Source organism: Chelonoidis abingdonii, chromosome 7 (assembly GCF_003597395.2).
Source record: "Chelonoidis abingdonii isolate Lonesome George chromosome 7, CheloAbing_2.0, whole genome shotgun sequence".
Lineage (NCBI taxonomy): Eukaryota > Metazoa > Chordata > Testudines > Testudinidae > Chelonoidis > Chelonoidis abingdonii.
The window spans coordinates 106,084,026-106,101,000 of NC_133775.1; the positions used below are offsets into that span (position 1 = coordinate 106,084,026).

The 16,975-nt window shown below is 42.8% G+C and overlaps 1 protein-coding gene across 1 annotated transcript; it reads right to left on the minus strand.

The window, feature by feature from the left end:
- Positions 1 to 2,440: 2,440 nt before the first annotated feature.
- On the minus strand, positions 2,441 to 16,386 carry NMUR2 (neuromedin U receptor 2). Its single transcript, XM_032772287.1, has 4 exons — positions 15,667 to 16,386; positions 7,051 to 7,135; positions 5,321 to 5,446; positions 2,441 to 2,700 (listed from the first exon to the last, which is right to left on the minus strand). The coding sequence occupies exons 1-4, from the start codon at positions 16,384 to 16,386 to the stop codon at positions 2,441 to 2,443; spliced, it is 1,191 nt and encodes a 396-aa protein (XP_032628178.1).
- Positions 16,387 to 16,975: the final 589 nt, after the last annotated feature.

The window sequence follows — 16,975 nt, forward strand, 5'->3', positions numbered from 1 at the left end:
TACATTCGTGAGTACTTTCCAATACAATATCTCCAGCTTTCAGGATATTGCGTGGTGGTTATTAGCCTATTGTTGGTCTTAGACCTCTAGGAGGAGCCTTCTCCTGACGCAGACCTGCATAGGCCTGATGATAGCTAACAATTGACCAGTGGAACCAATGGTAAGTGGCAATACATTAAAAAGTGAAGCATATGCAATGACAGGAGGTTCCTGGGACTGGCAGGACCTAGCACTCAAATCTTCCGACTCAGGGGTGATCTTCCATGGCTCCTCTAGTCACATACAATTGTCCCAAATCTGAGACTCAGCTTAAACCAGATGGATAAAAACACAACAGTATTTTTTCACAAGGATCGTTTCACACTCTTGCACTGGGAAATGGCCATTGGTTGCCATGCACAGAAGCAATGCTGTAAATCAGGCTAAAAAAACGTCGCTACTGGCAAGTAAAAATCCCATTGCTGCTGCAGACGTAGACCTATTGGGTTAAGTTCACCTCTGATTTAACAACACTGAAATCAAAGGAATTAGACCAGCAGGGACAAATGTAGCCACCTGTCATTACTATATACCAGAAGAGCAGCTACCCAGTTATTATGAAATGACAGAACAAATTCTGCATTTACCTGTGCATCCTATTGTCTCCCCTCAAGAGCTAGCAAAGGCTGTTAGACATTTTGAGAATAATCACTAGGAATCTGCAAATACGACATGGTACAAGGTATTTATCATGCAGACTTTCTGCCTCCAGTACTAGGTTAGGCTGCATCCCAGCTTCGCGTAGGACAGCTCAGAAGACTGGTAGGCTAACGGTGGTTTTATGCCACTTTTGGGCCAAGGTACCTCAGTCCAGAGATGGCTGTGCATGAGGATGGTTTCTGGTGTACTTTAGCACAGCTTCAGAGCTACTCTTGCTTATGCCCCCAAGGGCTCTTGTAACGGCTGCTTTTACTGGTGAACACCCTCCACCCTCCCAGGATGTGCCCTGTGAGCTGGAGGCCAGGAAAAGAGTGTTGTAGGAGCTGGTTTTATCTGACCTAGTGATTTTCAGAGACTAGGGAAATCAGCAGCCAATTCCAGGCAACTTCTCAGCCCTTCTGGAGCCCCAGAGTGGCTGGAGTGGGGGACCGACTCAGAAGGATCAAGAATAGCCATGACCACCATATCTGCTCTCAAGATGACAGGAACAATTTATTTGTTTTTATACTTCAGGTGACATCCTGCTCCCCTTACTCATGGTGTTAGTACTGGAGCTTATTGGGAAAGAACTTCCCCCCCGCCCCGTTTCCTCCAACATGTTAGCAAATACTGTGACAGACCCAGGCCAGTGGGGTACAGGAGTCTGGTAGAGGGCAAATATACTGGTCACTGGGTGAGTAGTTTTCTCTTCCCTGAGTGACCAGAGCAGGGACTGCACTAGAGTAATCAGGAACCAATTAAGGCAGACAGGCTGATTAGATCACCTGCAGCCAATCAAGGCAGGCTAATCAGGGCATTTGGTTTAAAAAGGAGCTCACTCCAGTCAGGGAGAGGGAAGCAGAGGAGAGGAGTGCGTGTGAGGAGCTGGGAGCAAGAGGCGCAAGGAGCTAGAGTGAAAGGATGTGCTGCTGGAGGACTAGGAGTACAAGCGTTATCAGACACCAGGAGGAAGGTCCTGTGGTGAGGATAAGGTGTTTGGAGGAGGCCATGGGGAAATGGCCAGGAAGTTGTAGCTGTCATGCAGCTGTTACAGGAGCACTATAGACAGCTGCAATCCACAGGGCCCTGGGCTGGAACCCAGAATAGAGGGGAGCCCGGGTTCCCCCAAACTCCCAACTCCTGATCAGACACAAGAGAAGTTGACCCGGACTGTGGGAAGATCACTGAGGTGAGCACATCTGCCAAATAAGCGCAGGACCCACCGAGTAGAAGAGGAACTTTGTCACAATACATATATGTTAGGTGTACAATACACCATTAATTGGCATTATGCACATGGTATAATGTATATACATTATACATATAATGAGCATTGGGAGATTATGATATTGAATGTATTATGCTCTTCCCACAATTCTGTCCACCCATGTCGAGCATCCCACAACACTTGGCAAAGCTGAAGTCAACTTTGGCATTAGAAAACAGGAAACTTGTCAAAGCAAAGATGTTGTGCGGCTATAGACAGGCTACTATGATCAGCGCTGCTGAACTAGGGCTGTCTAGCACACAGACACTAAGGGTGCAACTTGCAGGCTGGTAAGCTGGTTGTGAGCAGCCCAAGTTGGGAGCTACCGCAACAAAGCATAGTGAGGCACCCAGGGTTACTGGGGAAGAGGTGACAAGCCCTCACTGGTCTGGATTGCACCCCCAAACCCCGTGACACCTGATTATTAGGCTCTTTTTTTTAAGGAAAAAAGGTTTTTTTCATTGACTTTTGTCCCACTCATAGCACTGAATAAAGTCATAGGCCAGTGGAAAGATGAGAACTACAGACAGATGTTCTGTGCATGCACAGGGGGCTTGCGTCTTCAGTACAGTCCACCAGATTGCGGTCCCCCACCAGGAAGATGCTCTGCTGGGCTGGAATCTCACTGGTGGGGTGATTGGAGTGCCAGTGTCCGCAACGGAGAGAGATCACATTGAGGAAAGCCGTTCTGAAACGACGGGAAAGCAGGTTGTAAATGATGGGATTCACAGCCGAGCTCAGATAGAAGAAAACACCTAAGAGAAAAACAAAGCATGGGAGACATCTAAATAGTGAGTAGAATATGCTCAGAAGAGAGAGCCTCTACTTCTTAATGTAACAATGAGATACACCGCTCCAATGGCACTAGAAAACAGTAAGATCAGAAGAATGCAGGAAGGGGAATCTGAACTATGAAGGAAGTCTCCTGAAAAACCAACATCAATGCTGAATCTGTGCTGGTCACCTAATTTCCGCTTTGGAAGCACATCCAACGTTTTCCCGTGGCAGGCTAAGATCATGCCTCTCTTGAAGAAACTAGTTCTCTTAATGTTCTTGCTGGCAGTATTGAAAACCTTAGTCATAAGCCTCAGCTGGGGGAGAGAATGTAAAGTCTGTCGTTTTGATCAGATTCACGGCTTGGCTGAGAAATCCTCCAGGAGAATATGTTTGTTACCCTGTATACATCAGAGCTGGTTGCATAGCAACAGCGTTGATTGGTGAATATTTTAATAAGTTCAAAGCACTGACTTCTGCTCACTATGATTCGTAGTATCCTAGTTTTCATCATTTGTGAATATTCAGACAACCAGCAGCATTCCGGACGTTTCAGGAATTTTAGCACCATTTTTAGATTAAACACAATCCCTAAAGGTAGCTATCAGACCCTGGGAAGCTTTGTAATGAATGTCAGACTGAAATTCAGGAATAAGTCCCACTGCTAGTAGAGGTTGATTTCATGGTATTGTTTTGTACTGCATGCTCTGGGAACTAATGATTGTCGGGCGGTATATTTGACAACAGGGCTTTGTCTTCTTACTTAGCTCTGAATCTGCCAGCATAGTGGAGGTGCAAAGTAGATCATGCAACACCAGTATGGTTTTCAGCTGCACTCCCTGATTAGCATTTTCCACTCCTTGTTTTCTAATGGGATATACCCACTGTGCCCTGTTGGCTAAGGTATAATTTGGGTGTGTTTGGTGAAGTACCACTTGACACCCAGGGGAGAGAAGATATGGCCCATTGACAGCACATACTTTTTACAAGTCCCTTTCAGTGAGAAGATCACTAGGCAAAAACTAACTGTTAGAGTCAGATTTTGCCTTCTGTTTCCCTGGTGTAAATTCAGAATAACAGCACGGTCTTCAGTGGAGATCCTGCTGGCTCACATCACTAGTCTATGGCCATTTCTCTGTGTGAGCCCAATTGTACAACTCTTACTCATGCTTGTATAAATAAGCAGAGCCCTACATCTCTCTGATAAGCAACACATGGACATGGGTTTTTTATCTCCTTGCACTGACGCATCTGGGATAGCCATGGCTGAAGGTGGAAGATTGGATGGAGAGGGCCAGGGCTCTAAGATGGCACTGAGCACTCTCTCTCTCTCTCTCTCTCTCAGGAGCTTGGCTGGCTGATTCTTACTCACATGCTCAAGGTCTAACTGATCCCCATAGGTGGGGCTGGGAAGGAATTTCTCCCCAGGTCAGGTTGGAAGTGACCTTGGAGGGTTGAGGTTTTTTTGCCTTCGTCTGCAGCATGTGAGTGGTTGTCATTTGCATAGTGTATCTGAGTATCGTTCACTTAATTATTTCCTTGACATGACACAGGCCTCAGTCACTGGTGTACCTTGGTCCTCCCTATGCTCTGCCTGTGGCACATCACAACCTAGTCTCCAGCAGGCTGTCATACTTTGGTCTAATATTGGTTGTTGGGGTTAGTGTACGGGTGGCTGGTTGTTGTTGATGGCCTGTGAGGTACAGCAGGTCAGACTGGATGGTCCCTTCTGGTCTTAAACTCTATGATTCTATGATATCTTGTACTATAGGGTCCAAATTTTGCTCTGCTATACCAGTGTACATCCACACTTAAGGGGGTCATTCCAATTTTACATCCGTTAACTGAGAATAAAATATGGGCCATAATATTTGTCTCTCCTTTTTTACACTGTCTGCATAAAGTGAACTAATTCAGTATCCTTAATGCAAGCGAAAAAAAACACATTTAATAGAAGCATCTGGATGCAGACTTGATTCAAGAGAACAATCATGCATTTGCATTATTGCTACCCTTGTCCTTCCTTTCCTGTTCCCCAGTTTTATTTATTTATTATCTCCATGTGCTACATCATGTCTGATTTTATCTGATAAGCTTTTGGGGGGCAAAGACAGCATCTTGACTTGTTTCTGTGAAACACTTAGCACTCATTTGAATGCACAAATATAATAAAGTATCATAATCTATTTAATGGAGACACTGGAAAGAATTCTGAATAATATAATTGAGGAATGTTTGCAGAGTTCTAGCTGTTTTGGTCCCAGGATATTTGAAAGACAAAGTGGGTGAGATAATATCTTTTATTGGATCAACTTCTGTTGGTGAAAGAGACCAGCTTTTGATCGTCACAGAGCTCTTCTTTAGATCTGAAGAAAAAGAAAAAGACCCGTGTAACTGCCAAACTTGTCTCTTTCACAAACAAAAGTTGATCCAATAAAAGATATTACCTCACCACCTTGTCTCTCTAATAACTGAGGAAGAACATTTGAGTATCAATATATTTCTGAATAATTTACTCACAGGTTGCCTGAAAAAAACTTTATTCACAAAAATTCTTTCCCCCAGCTCTACTGATTAGCAAACCCTAATAAAGACAATTACCTGACACCACATGGATCAGGTTGAACACATTGGCCAACGGCTCAGTCCAGTACACTACGAAGCTGAAAAAGAGTCGATCGATGTGAAATGGGGCCCAGCATATGGCAAATACCATCACTAGAACAACTGATTTGGAGAAAGGAAAAGAGAAAGAGAATTACAGAAGTATATGGCCTGTTACTTTGCACTGATTGAATTGGGTCCAGTAAGCAGGATGAAAAGTCCCAGGTGGCTACAAGCATTTGTCCAGTGGGAATATCAGCTGGTTCATAAGCTTTGCTTTCCCCTCTGCTGTCTGCCATGCTCTCCGCAAAATTAACTTCAGACTGAAAGAGAAATTTCCAATCAATTTCTCTCTGGTCTGCAGTCAGCAAACATTGCTTTTTAAAATACTCTGATAAGTTTCTAGTGGAGCTGATAATAGTCAGGTGGTTTTTAGCTTATGTGGCACTTCATCCTAAGCAAACTTTGGAGGAGCCAGCAGGATTCATGCTATCACTGGGGCTTTTACTTGATGGCCTCTTGAGTGGCCACCCTCTCTCACTGCAAAAGCAAAGCTCGTGGCTCAGGACTAATTTCCAGGGGGCACTGCCTGTAACTTGCAGGGTGGCGAGTCAGACCCAAGGGATTGTCCTATGATTTTCAGACTGGGTTGCATCCATTCAGATCCCTGGCATGCTGACCAGCACCAAACAGGTTAAGGATTTGCCCCTTTCCCTCCTCACCAGCTCGATTACTCAGTCATCTGAGCCTGCTGTCCCAGACTAACTGGCGATGCAGACAAATAGGAAAGAAATGCTGGCTGAATTCAGAATTCCAGTGCAAGGTTTCAAACGGTGAGTTTAAGTTGTCTCAAAGCCTTCTGACCGGGAGATGCTATTTCCTGAAATATGTTGAGTGGTTTAGGTTTCTTGGGTAGTTCATGTTCCGACTGCAGGGCCTGCCTGGTAGCAGTGGCTGGCTGTGTATGTTTTAAAGACAGCCCTAAGTTAGGGAGTGATGTTTGTGCTTTCAAGGCTGTTGGAGCTCAGGTGCTCAAGTGGTAGACCTGCATGCGGCTCCACATCTTGCCATGAAACATTGAGGACCCTGACAGAAGTTGGGATAGTAAATGATGGGAGTAGATTGACAAGAGCTGTCTTCGGAAAGGTGCACATGATGCCAGGCGAAGTGATGCCTGTGCAACAGACATTCACCAACCTGCATCTGGAGGGTTTAGGGAAAGATTATATATAGACAACACATATGTGTGTATTTATTGTTTCAGAAGTTTGCAATTGCTGGAAGGGGGACAATAGTGAATTTTAGCTCCCATCAGGGCAATGCAGGATCAGTCCCACATAGCTAATAGCACAGGTGAGAGACGAATATAACACAGGGAGCTGCTGTGCCAGCTTCTTGAACACGTGGCTGCTAATTCACCGTAACCATGATGAGAAAATCCCCCTACTAATTCAGGTGTGGAACCCCATATGTATATCCCAATGATCATCAGTCCCATGGGCTATAAGCCCCCAGCTAAGTTTTTCTGGATCAGAGGTATCCAATGGGGCCTATTTAGGGAAGGGGTTGTTTGTCCTTAATGTGAACTGTTCGTCAAACCTATTTCACCTGTGAATTAAACTCAGACTTCACCTTCAACTTCTCTAGGTTTTTTTCTGCACCTTTCTTTATCTGCACCTTCTTCCCCATGTTAAATAATACATAAGAAAAAAGGACCAGTTACTTACACAACATCTTGGTGACTGATTTTCTGCACGGTCTCTGAATATTCACAGCCATTTCATCAGCTGCCAAAGATTTCTGTCCTCTCAGCTGGCCAGGGGAAAAAGAGGGAAAGAAACAATGTGATTCCTCTGACGCAGTCCGACTGGCCACACTAAGAATTCCCCATTCCAATTCTATGGTAAGCTGGTCTGAGAAAGTTGAGTTAAGTAAATCTTGCTCTACGGAGCCACCTATTGGTGGTTTAGAAAGGACATTAAATGAGTTCAACCTGTCTTTGAAGGAAGAGTCTTAGTGATTTCAGGCATGCATATAGTGAAGAAGAGATAATGTATATGTGGACAATCATTTTGTTTTAACTGACTTTAGTGCTGGTCCTGGAGTGACACTCTGGACACTGCGGAGGCGAGGCCAAGGAGCATTTTTTTGCTTTTACAAAATATTGCCAGTTTGGTTTGGGTTTTGCTAATGTCAACCTTAAATCAAGGGTAGTGTGGAGCCAAGAAAGTTCAGAATAAGGTTGTGGCTGGTACAATAAAAGGATTTAGTTTTGTTTCATTACTAGAATGGGCAAATCAAGGTATTGGGCTTTGCAAACGTGCTGGTTTGGTCTGTTTTTTTGCAAAAGGTTCAGGTAAAAGGTTCTGTTTTTTCTCCCCACTTCTAATCTGGCAAAACAAAGATTTAGTGAAAATTTAGGTTAAAAACAAATAGATTTTTTGGATCTCAAATAATGTACATACAAAGTACCCTTGTAAGTCAGTTTGAAAACAAATGAACAAACAAACAAACAAAAAAACAACCAAAACTCTCATGGACTGGTATAGAGTAGGATTTAGGCTATAAAATCTAATAAAATTCAGCTTTATTTTGTCTTCTTGCAAAATATCCACTACTATTTTATTCCTAGGTCCTATGCAATCATCTAAAATCCCTGTGATCTGAGAATACTGACTGATTGATTGAAAGGACTCAGTGGAAAGATACTTATGGACTTCAGTGGGCTTTCAATCAAACCCTAACTGTCTAGGCTAATTTGCTTGGAATTCATGTGATGAGTAGAATCCTTGTATTCCATTAAGCAGAGTACCCTAGTGCAGCACATGCTCAGATTCAAACACACACCAATCAATTACAACAAAAAAAGTTAATACTTTCTGAGCAGATTTCCCTGGGCCGTTAAACAGCAAAAACCAAAGTGATAAAGCAAACAGAGACAATTTGCTCTCTCTCCCTACTCTAGATTAAAATGACTAATGAGATTAAAATTAATCCCAATTAACTCTTGATAATCTAATATTTACTGGAGTGCTTTTCTGATGAAAAGAGTTGAGATCAGGTGGTTTAATGAGGAAAAGGCCATTAACTGGTCAATCAGAGGGAAACTCAATTTTGATGGAATTTAGCATCCCATGGGCAATTCCAACATTTGTTTTGTTTCCAAATTTGTTTTCTTTCCAAATTAAGAGAAAGTATTGATTTCTAAATTTTGCCCAGAACAGAAATTCCAAATAATTTCAATTCAGAAATGCCAGAACTTTTGATATGATAATGCTGAATCTTTCATTTGTTTGATTTTGATAATGTCAAAATGTTTCCTTTCAATATGGTCAAATGTTTCATGTTACTAACACTGAGACACTATAATATAAAATATATAATATTTACATTACTAATATGTGTAAAATATAACACTTAAAATAGTACAAAATTGACAAAGTTTAAACAATTCATTTCAATACTTTCCCAGAGAAAAATGTAATTGAAATTGACCTGTTCCCGTGAAATGTTTTGATTCTGACAAAACAGCATCTTTTGACAGAAAAATATTTTATCAATAAACTTACAACCTGCTACAGCTGAGATCATATGTAGAGATCATTTAATTGGGCCCCAGACATTTTGATTTTAATTGCTGACTATTCAGCCGGTCTTTTTAGTGAAGATTTTTCAGTACCTGCAGAACGGCAGTTTAGCTTTTATTATATGGGAAAATATATGCATAGAGACAGAAGCCAAAAATAACTGATCTAATAAAATATTCCCGAGACAAGAGGATATTTCCTCTTTTTACCTGACCTGTTTCATTTTAGTTTTCTGTTTCATGTTTTATGATTAATTACATCTTATACATTTTCAAGAGTGTTTTAACTGTGATAAAAGGCAGGCATGTTTTTATATTGATTAATTATAAGGTAGGACTCACACTTGGGAAGAAAGTAGATAATATTTTACACAACTACAAGGCAACTTAACTTTGCCATGTTTTTCATTATTTTATTTGCCATTTTTACTCATAATCAACGTTGTTTAAGGAATAAACTTTATTGATATTGTGATGGGGCAAGGCCAGATGGCTACAGTAAAGTACTGAGAAACAGGTATGTTAGCCCCAGGCTAAACAAATCCCTAGGACCATGGTAACCAAATGGCAGTTGCTCCAGGTTAATCAAGGCACCTGGAGCCAATTAAAGACCTTTCCTAAAAGGTAGTAGACGATAGCTATTTAATTTAGAACACCTGCGCCAATCAGGCAGGCCTAATCAGGGCACCTGGGTTTAAAAAGGAGCTCACCCAGTCAGGCAGGGAGGAGCCAGAGGAGAAGGAGGGCTAGCGAGGAGCATAAGGCAGGAGCCAGAGAGTGTACTGCTGGAGGATTTAAGGAGACAAGCATATCAGACATGAGGAGGAAGATCCTGTGGTTGAGGATAAGAAAGGTGTTTTGGAAGGAGGCCATGGGGAAGTAGGCCCAGGGAGTTGTAGGTGTCATGCAGCTGTTCAGGAGGCGACTATAGGAGGACAGCTGCAATCCACAGGGCCTGGGCTGGAAACCCGGAAGTAGAGGGCAGCCCGGGTTACCCCCAAACCTCCCAACTCCTGATCAGACACAGGAGGAGTTGACTCAGACTGTGGGGAAGATCACTGAGGTAAGCAAATCTGCCAATAAGCGCAGGACCCACCAAGGTAGAGGAGGAACTTTGTCACAATATGTACCATATGTAAATATTCACAAATGTTTGCTTAGATTGATTAAAAACTTTAGTTTCTCATCAGTGGTTTTTCAATCTCAACAGCCATTTATTCTAAGAATGTTCAAAAGCCATAGAGAATATATTGCTAGGACAGAGTAATAAACCATAGAAATGTGGGTTTTTTCTTCTGTGCAGTGGCTTTGATAGCACTGTGACGCCTGGTCTTCAGATTCTCCAGGGACACTACATTGTGGTGGGAGGATCAAAGAGAAAGCATAACTGAGCCATCAAGAGGGATAAAATGCTGTGATGTGTGCCTTAGAAATGACTACTAGATAGATGGAGCAGGGGCTTTTGCATGCATTCTTGTCATCTTTGTGTTAATGCTGACATTTAACGCAATGAACCATGTGTGAGATTAGCACAGCTGTCTGAAAACGAATTCCACATACATGCTCTGAGAAAATAAAAGATGTGCGGAGCAAGGAGCCAGAAATGGGATTTAGCCATATATTTATATATTGGAGTATGTTCTACGAGGCAGAAAATGTTATTGGGTGAAATTCTGCCCTCTGTTACAAGTCCACTGAAAGCACTGGAACCATTCTTCTGTAGGTCACTGGCTCAAGTCCGACCGAAGTTAGCAGTATCCAAAAGTAGTTGTCATCTGATGAAAAGTTTGGTAGCCATGCCTGCCTGTCTATGCAATTGTCATAAACAGACAGTTAAGGGCTAATTCCTCTTTTACCTGTAAGGGGTTAAGAAGCTCACATAACCTAGCTGACACCTGACCAGAAGGACCAGTAAGAAGATAAGATACTTTCAAAGAGGGAGGAGGGTAAAAGTCTTTTGTCTGTTCTGTGGGTGCTTTTGCAGGAGTCAGAGATCCAGAAAACAACCATCTAACCTTTGTTTAAATTAGTGAGTATTTATATAGGAATGTGATAGATTTTTTTTTCTTTGTCATTTCTTTTGCAAACATAGAGAGAGAATCAAATTGGGTTTTGTGTAACTTTAAGGTTTTGCCCAGAGGGAAATCCTCTGTGCTTTGAATCTGTTGTCTGTGAGATCATCTTGCTTTCTAATCTCACAGAGGTATTCCTTTTCTCTTTTTCTTTAATTAAAAGTCTTCTTTTAAGAACCTGATTGATTTTTCCTTGTTTTAAATCCAAGGGCTCACCAGGAATTGGTGGGGGGAATTTTCTTGAGTCTTCCCAGGAAAAAGGGTATAGAGACTTGGGGGAGTGAAATTAGTCAAATCCTGCCAGGAAATGGGGGATAAAGACTGGGAAAAATTAGGGGAGGCAGATTTCCCAAATGCCTCCCCCTCAAACATTTTGTTAAAACATTTGGTGGTGGCAGCGACTGTTTTGCGTGAGCTGGTAAAAATAAGATTAGGGTTATTCATGCAGGTCCCCACATCTGTACCCTAAAGTTCAGAGTGGGGGGGGCACCTTGACAGAAATAATAAAACATTCTGTCAACAGGGCATCTAGGAGCACCAGCATGATGTGAATTGGGTGGGTGGAGTTTGATTTCGGGTGGACAGATGTCACAACAGCAATTGGCAGTATCAACTAAAGGGCCAGGGACTCGATAGACATGGAAACAGACCTGTCCTCTCCCTTTAGTGGTGGTTTCCTCAGGTCAAGACTTGTAACAGTAATTCTCCAAATTTTTTGTTCTGTGGATCACTTTATAAAAATGGAGATCCTCAAGGACCACTGCACCTCCCACTGGCTGGTTCTCTTGAGGGTTTATAGCTACTATGATGGAGAGAGACAGGGTTCAGATTGGGTCTCCTCAGGCAACCTTCTCCAAGGGCTGGGGGTTGCAACCATGGGAGCAGGGAAATGCCTCCTAGGCCCAATGTGTCTCTTCAGTCATGGGAGATTCTCAGATGGGGACACTGTCTTGTGATGTGAGAGTTATTCTATCACCCTGATTGCACTGCTAATAGATGATGGGATTTCCCCTACCCCCCAAAAGCTATGCAATATCTCCCCCGCCACATGATTTGCTCAGCTTATAGAGAGCTGGTTGAATGATTTATATTCAACGAATTGTTTAGGCAATGAAACCTGCAAAAATGTTTTGCATGCAATATGCATCAGAGAACTGTGCTCATTATTCTTCTGGCACTGCTCTCCTGACATCACTTCCCAGCATGCTGTTTGATGGACATGGGGATCAGGGACAGAATCCTGGAATGTGTTCCCACAGAGAGACTTGGTGACCACATTGGCATTATGTGGTTACCTCAGAACGGGTTAAATTCCCTCAGAATTTGCCTTGCATTTATGACTGTGTGGCTCAGAGGTTATATCTATGATCTTGTATGTAAAGTTACTTATATAGCCACTGTCATAACAACATCTGAGAAAGGCAGAGTGGAAAACACCTTTCCTGTCCCATAAGAATTTTTTGAGGTTTTGAACCTATTTTGAACCTATTTTCCATGACATAAAACAGTCATCGGATAGCAATAACTTGCAGCTACTACTGACCTGCACAGAATTTGAACAGGCAAAGCAGAAGCAAAAGGTTTTATATGTCCTTACCAATCACCAGAGCCATCAGAACACACACAACTGTCTTTGTGTGTGTATTTATCTCTAGTGAATTTTGCCATCAATTTATAAGCAGAAATCCCCCCTGATTTCAATGGAGATTTCTACTTAAAAATAAATGGCTCAATATAGGCCTAATACTTTTAGCAACAAAACAAAATTGGAAGGTACAGCATGATGCAGGTTCATATTGGATACACTGTTGGTGTTCCATTAGTTTGAAAGGCAGGGACCTCGAGCGAATGCCTTGTACAGCAGGGATTTTTCTTTTCAAGTAGCTCCACTCTGTATTTGTCAGTTCCTTACGGATGCTCCCATCATTCCTCCCGCTTTGACACAGTCTCTCCTCCTCATCCTTCCAGCTACCTGTTGCACTCAAGAGCCATCTGGCTAGAGCAACCAGGACTCAGCAAGGGATTAGTCCTGCAAGTGGCTGTGTTGAGGGCACGCTGCATTGTGAAGGAGATACTCATAGAATCACAGAATATGAGGGTTGGAAGGGACCTCAGGAGGTCATCTAGTCCAACCCCCTGCTCAAAGCAGGACCAATTCCCAACTAAATCATCCCAGCCAGGGTTTTGTCAAGCCTGACCTTAAAAATCTCTAAGCAAGGAGATTCCACCACCTCCCTTGGTAACCCATTCCAGTGCTTCATCACCCTCCTAGGGAAATAGTGTTTCCTAACATCCAACCTAAACCTCCCCAACTGCAACTTGAGACAATTACCCCTTGTTCTGTCTTCTGGTACCACTTAGAACAGTCTAGATCCATCCTCTTTGGAACTCCCTTTTAGGTTGAAAGCAGCTATCTAATCCCTCCTCATTCTTCTCTTCTGCAAACTAAACAATCCCAGTTCCCTGAGCCCCTCCTCATAAGTCATGTGCTCCAGCCCCCTAATCATTTTTGTTGCCTTCCGCTGGACTCTTTCCAATTTTTCCACATCCTTCTTGTAGTGTGGGGCCCAAAACTGGACACAGTACTCCAGATGTACTCAGCACCTTGCAAGACTGGACCCTAAGTGATAGCTGCATTTTCTTTCCCCACAAGGGATAGAGGTCTCTGTAGCACACACATTAGCAACCCAGACTGGAAATCAAACCCAGGCAGTGGAGGTAACCAGTTTGACGAGTCAGGAGGAGTTCTATCGGGCAGGCATTTCACAGTGAAGGAGAGAGGTATTTTTTACTTTAAATACAGTTGTCATCTTTGCAGGACACTTGCTAATTTGCAGCTCTGCTGGGGCTTTACTGAGCTGCTTCTTCATGGGTCATTCTTTCTTCCTGCAATGCAGTATCATAGGGTATTCCTTACCAGTTTGGATTTGGGCAGGGCTGAGAGAACCAACTGGACTCCCCAGTTCTCTCTCTACCAAAGCATTGGCTGGGAATCTCTGAACTAAAAGGAAACTCCCCTTCCAGGGTCAATTCTGAATTTTTTCACTTCAGCATTACTGAAAGCACATGATGCTCAGATGGGGGCAGGCCCTTGGATTTATTAACTGATTTCATGCTCATCAATGACTAGATGTAAATTGTCTATGCTTGAAAATGATCTGACTAGACTGTTTGTCAATCCCCTCCATTTAAAATTTAAACATTCTGCCCTGACATAACTTGTGTTGAAGCCAATTGATCTGTGCCAGGGATAGATGTGGCTTAAAATGGAGCGGTGTATTATAAGCATAAAACAAAATAAATAGGCATAATTGAATGGACACCCAGCCCTTATGAGGTAGAGACTGAACAGAATAGAGCACTGGGAACATTCATAAATCTGTGCGTGTGAGCTGTGCTTTGAATGATGACTTGGAATGTCTGGGGTAATGGTGAGTAGCTACAGTTCTTTATGTGAAGCAAAGGCTTTTCATTCCCCGTTTTAAACTTTTCAGCTATTACACTATCAAGAAAACAGAAATTAGTGCGCAATGTGCCCTGAAGTGCAGGTTAAGATACTGAGTGAAACTGTGCAAAGACCCCACAATAGTCATTAAATTGCAGTTTTGCAGAAGTTTAACCCATTTGCCCCTTCAAAGATCTGCTGTTTGCTATAACTTTTAGGCTATTTATCTTCATCGATTGCCACTGATGCTGCAGGTGAGTCTTTTCTCCCCCCTTTAAGTGACACAAAGCAGTAGATAGCGAGGCTATGTATTAACATGGCAACAAAGATTCGACTGGTGATTCTTGTTCTTAGACGATTAGTATCATGGTCTGTACACCCATGCGCCTCCCCATGTTTTCCGTGTAAGTCAGCCAAGCTAGTTTTTTCTGCCTTATGGCCAAAGTTACATTCAGGTTTACTAGTTATACATATATATAAAATCAGAAAAAAATAATCCAGCCACCCAGTATTCATAGCAGTGTATTTCATAGTTGTGCAGTGAATAAAGGTACATTAGTGCAGTAAGATATAAGTTGTCCCCCTCTGTCCCATCTTCAATCAATGATGCTCATTCACAAGCAATTTTGGTGTCTGGAGGAAGTATAGATGTGAAATACTAGCATAATGTGTGTCTCCCTAGAAATTCACTCACTGAAAATAAATCATTTGCTGAACGTGCTGTCTGCAGTAGTAAAGCAGCAGATCAATTTATGGCAGTTTGCATGTGAATATTTAATAAAAGAATATTAGCTATAACACTGTTCTTTCCACAGTTACTGCCTGCCGGTTTCGGAGAGAAAAGATGCAGTGGGCATTCTAAAGCCACAAGAGAGGGAGAGGCAAATAATGCATAAGATTCAGTACTACAATCACCCTCCTTTTTATTCTTTTTACATTTTCTGTTTGTTGAAAAATGTGGAAATGGGGAGGGAGGGGAAGGAGGGAGGAGGAAGAGAATTAATACATATTACAGTAAACGGCAACTGAGACCTAAAACAATGACACTTAAAATATATTGGGCCAAATTTATCCCCCAGGTAGCTGTTTTAACTCTACAGTGGTGTTACACCAGGGATGAATTTGGTACATTGTTTCCCGGGGCTCCCACTTGAAATGGTTTCCCTTGTCTATGGATGGAAAGACAGCAGATGCGGGCACTTTTACTACAAGGAAGGAACACAGTTGAATTTGGACTTACTTTGAGCCCCATCAGGTAGTACAGCACACTAATGACAGCCATGGGTAACACATAAAAGAGGAAGGAAGTGACCTGGATGATACAATTGTAGATCCACATGGGCGTGACCACAGTGCAGGTAGCCGAGCCAGGGACCAGCGTGCCATTGGGGAAGTACTGCAACTTGATGCCATGGGTGCTGGTATTGGGCAGAGAGAAGAGGACAGAGAGGATCCAGAGCACGATGATAATCCTCAGGGCACGTTTCCTGGTGCTGTCCAACTTGGCTCGGAAAGGATGGAGGATGGCTATGTATCTCTCCACACTGAGAGTGGTCATGCTCAGGATAGAGGCAAAGCACACAGTCTCAAAGAGAGCTGTCTTGAAGTAGCACCCTACCGGGCCAAACAGGAAGGGGTAGTTGCTCCACATTTCGTAGACCTCCAGGGGCATTCCAAAGAGCAGCACCAGCAGGTCTGAAATGGCCAGGCTGAAGAGATAGTAGTTGGTAGGAGTTTTCATGTTCCTGTGCTTAAGGATAACCAGGCAAACTAAAAGGTTGCCCATCACCCCAACCACAAAAATCAAGGCATACACAAAAGTCATGGGCACGAACAGATGGCTCCGTTTGGGTCCACATAAAAAGGCAAGGTAGTCCTCGGTGCTGTTTAAGTATCTCCTGAAAACGTCCTCCTTCACAGAGAGGTGATCAAACCATGAGATATTAGTGATCCAGTCCATTGTTGGTCCTGTTGGAAAGTATCTCTACTCAGATCCAGTCTTACCCAGGCTAGTTAAGGCTTGCCTGCTGCAATTTACTCACATCTAGAAACACAGAAAGGAAGAGAGAGACACACACGGATGCCCTGCTGGACCTGACAGCGCAAAGACACTGAAAGATATAAGTGAGTGTATACGGCTGGACTCATTTGAGGTTCTGCTGTTATAACAGCTGTTCTCTTGTGAGGAGTCCTTAGACAGAAAGCCCCTCCTTTCACACATAGTCATTGGCCAGCTATATGCATCAGATTATATGATAATAAAGGAGGTCCTGACTACTCATATCAGCTGCCCTGCCTGATGCATTTCCTGAACTGGAAATGTGGAGTGAATAGAACTGTGAATCTGAAATATTGGATGCAAGACCAGCTGCAAGATGCTTGTTCTTGTCACAGTATGAGAGACCAGGCATTGCGAGCTCAGTCTAAAAGCTTTTTACAAAGTTAACTAAAGTTACCTCCAGCTGGAAGCTACAGAGAAAAATTAGTGTTTTTTCCAGGGACAGATTTCTAAGTCACTATTGATTTTAGTAATCTGCTTTTTATGGCAA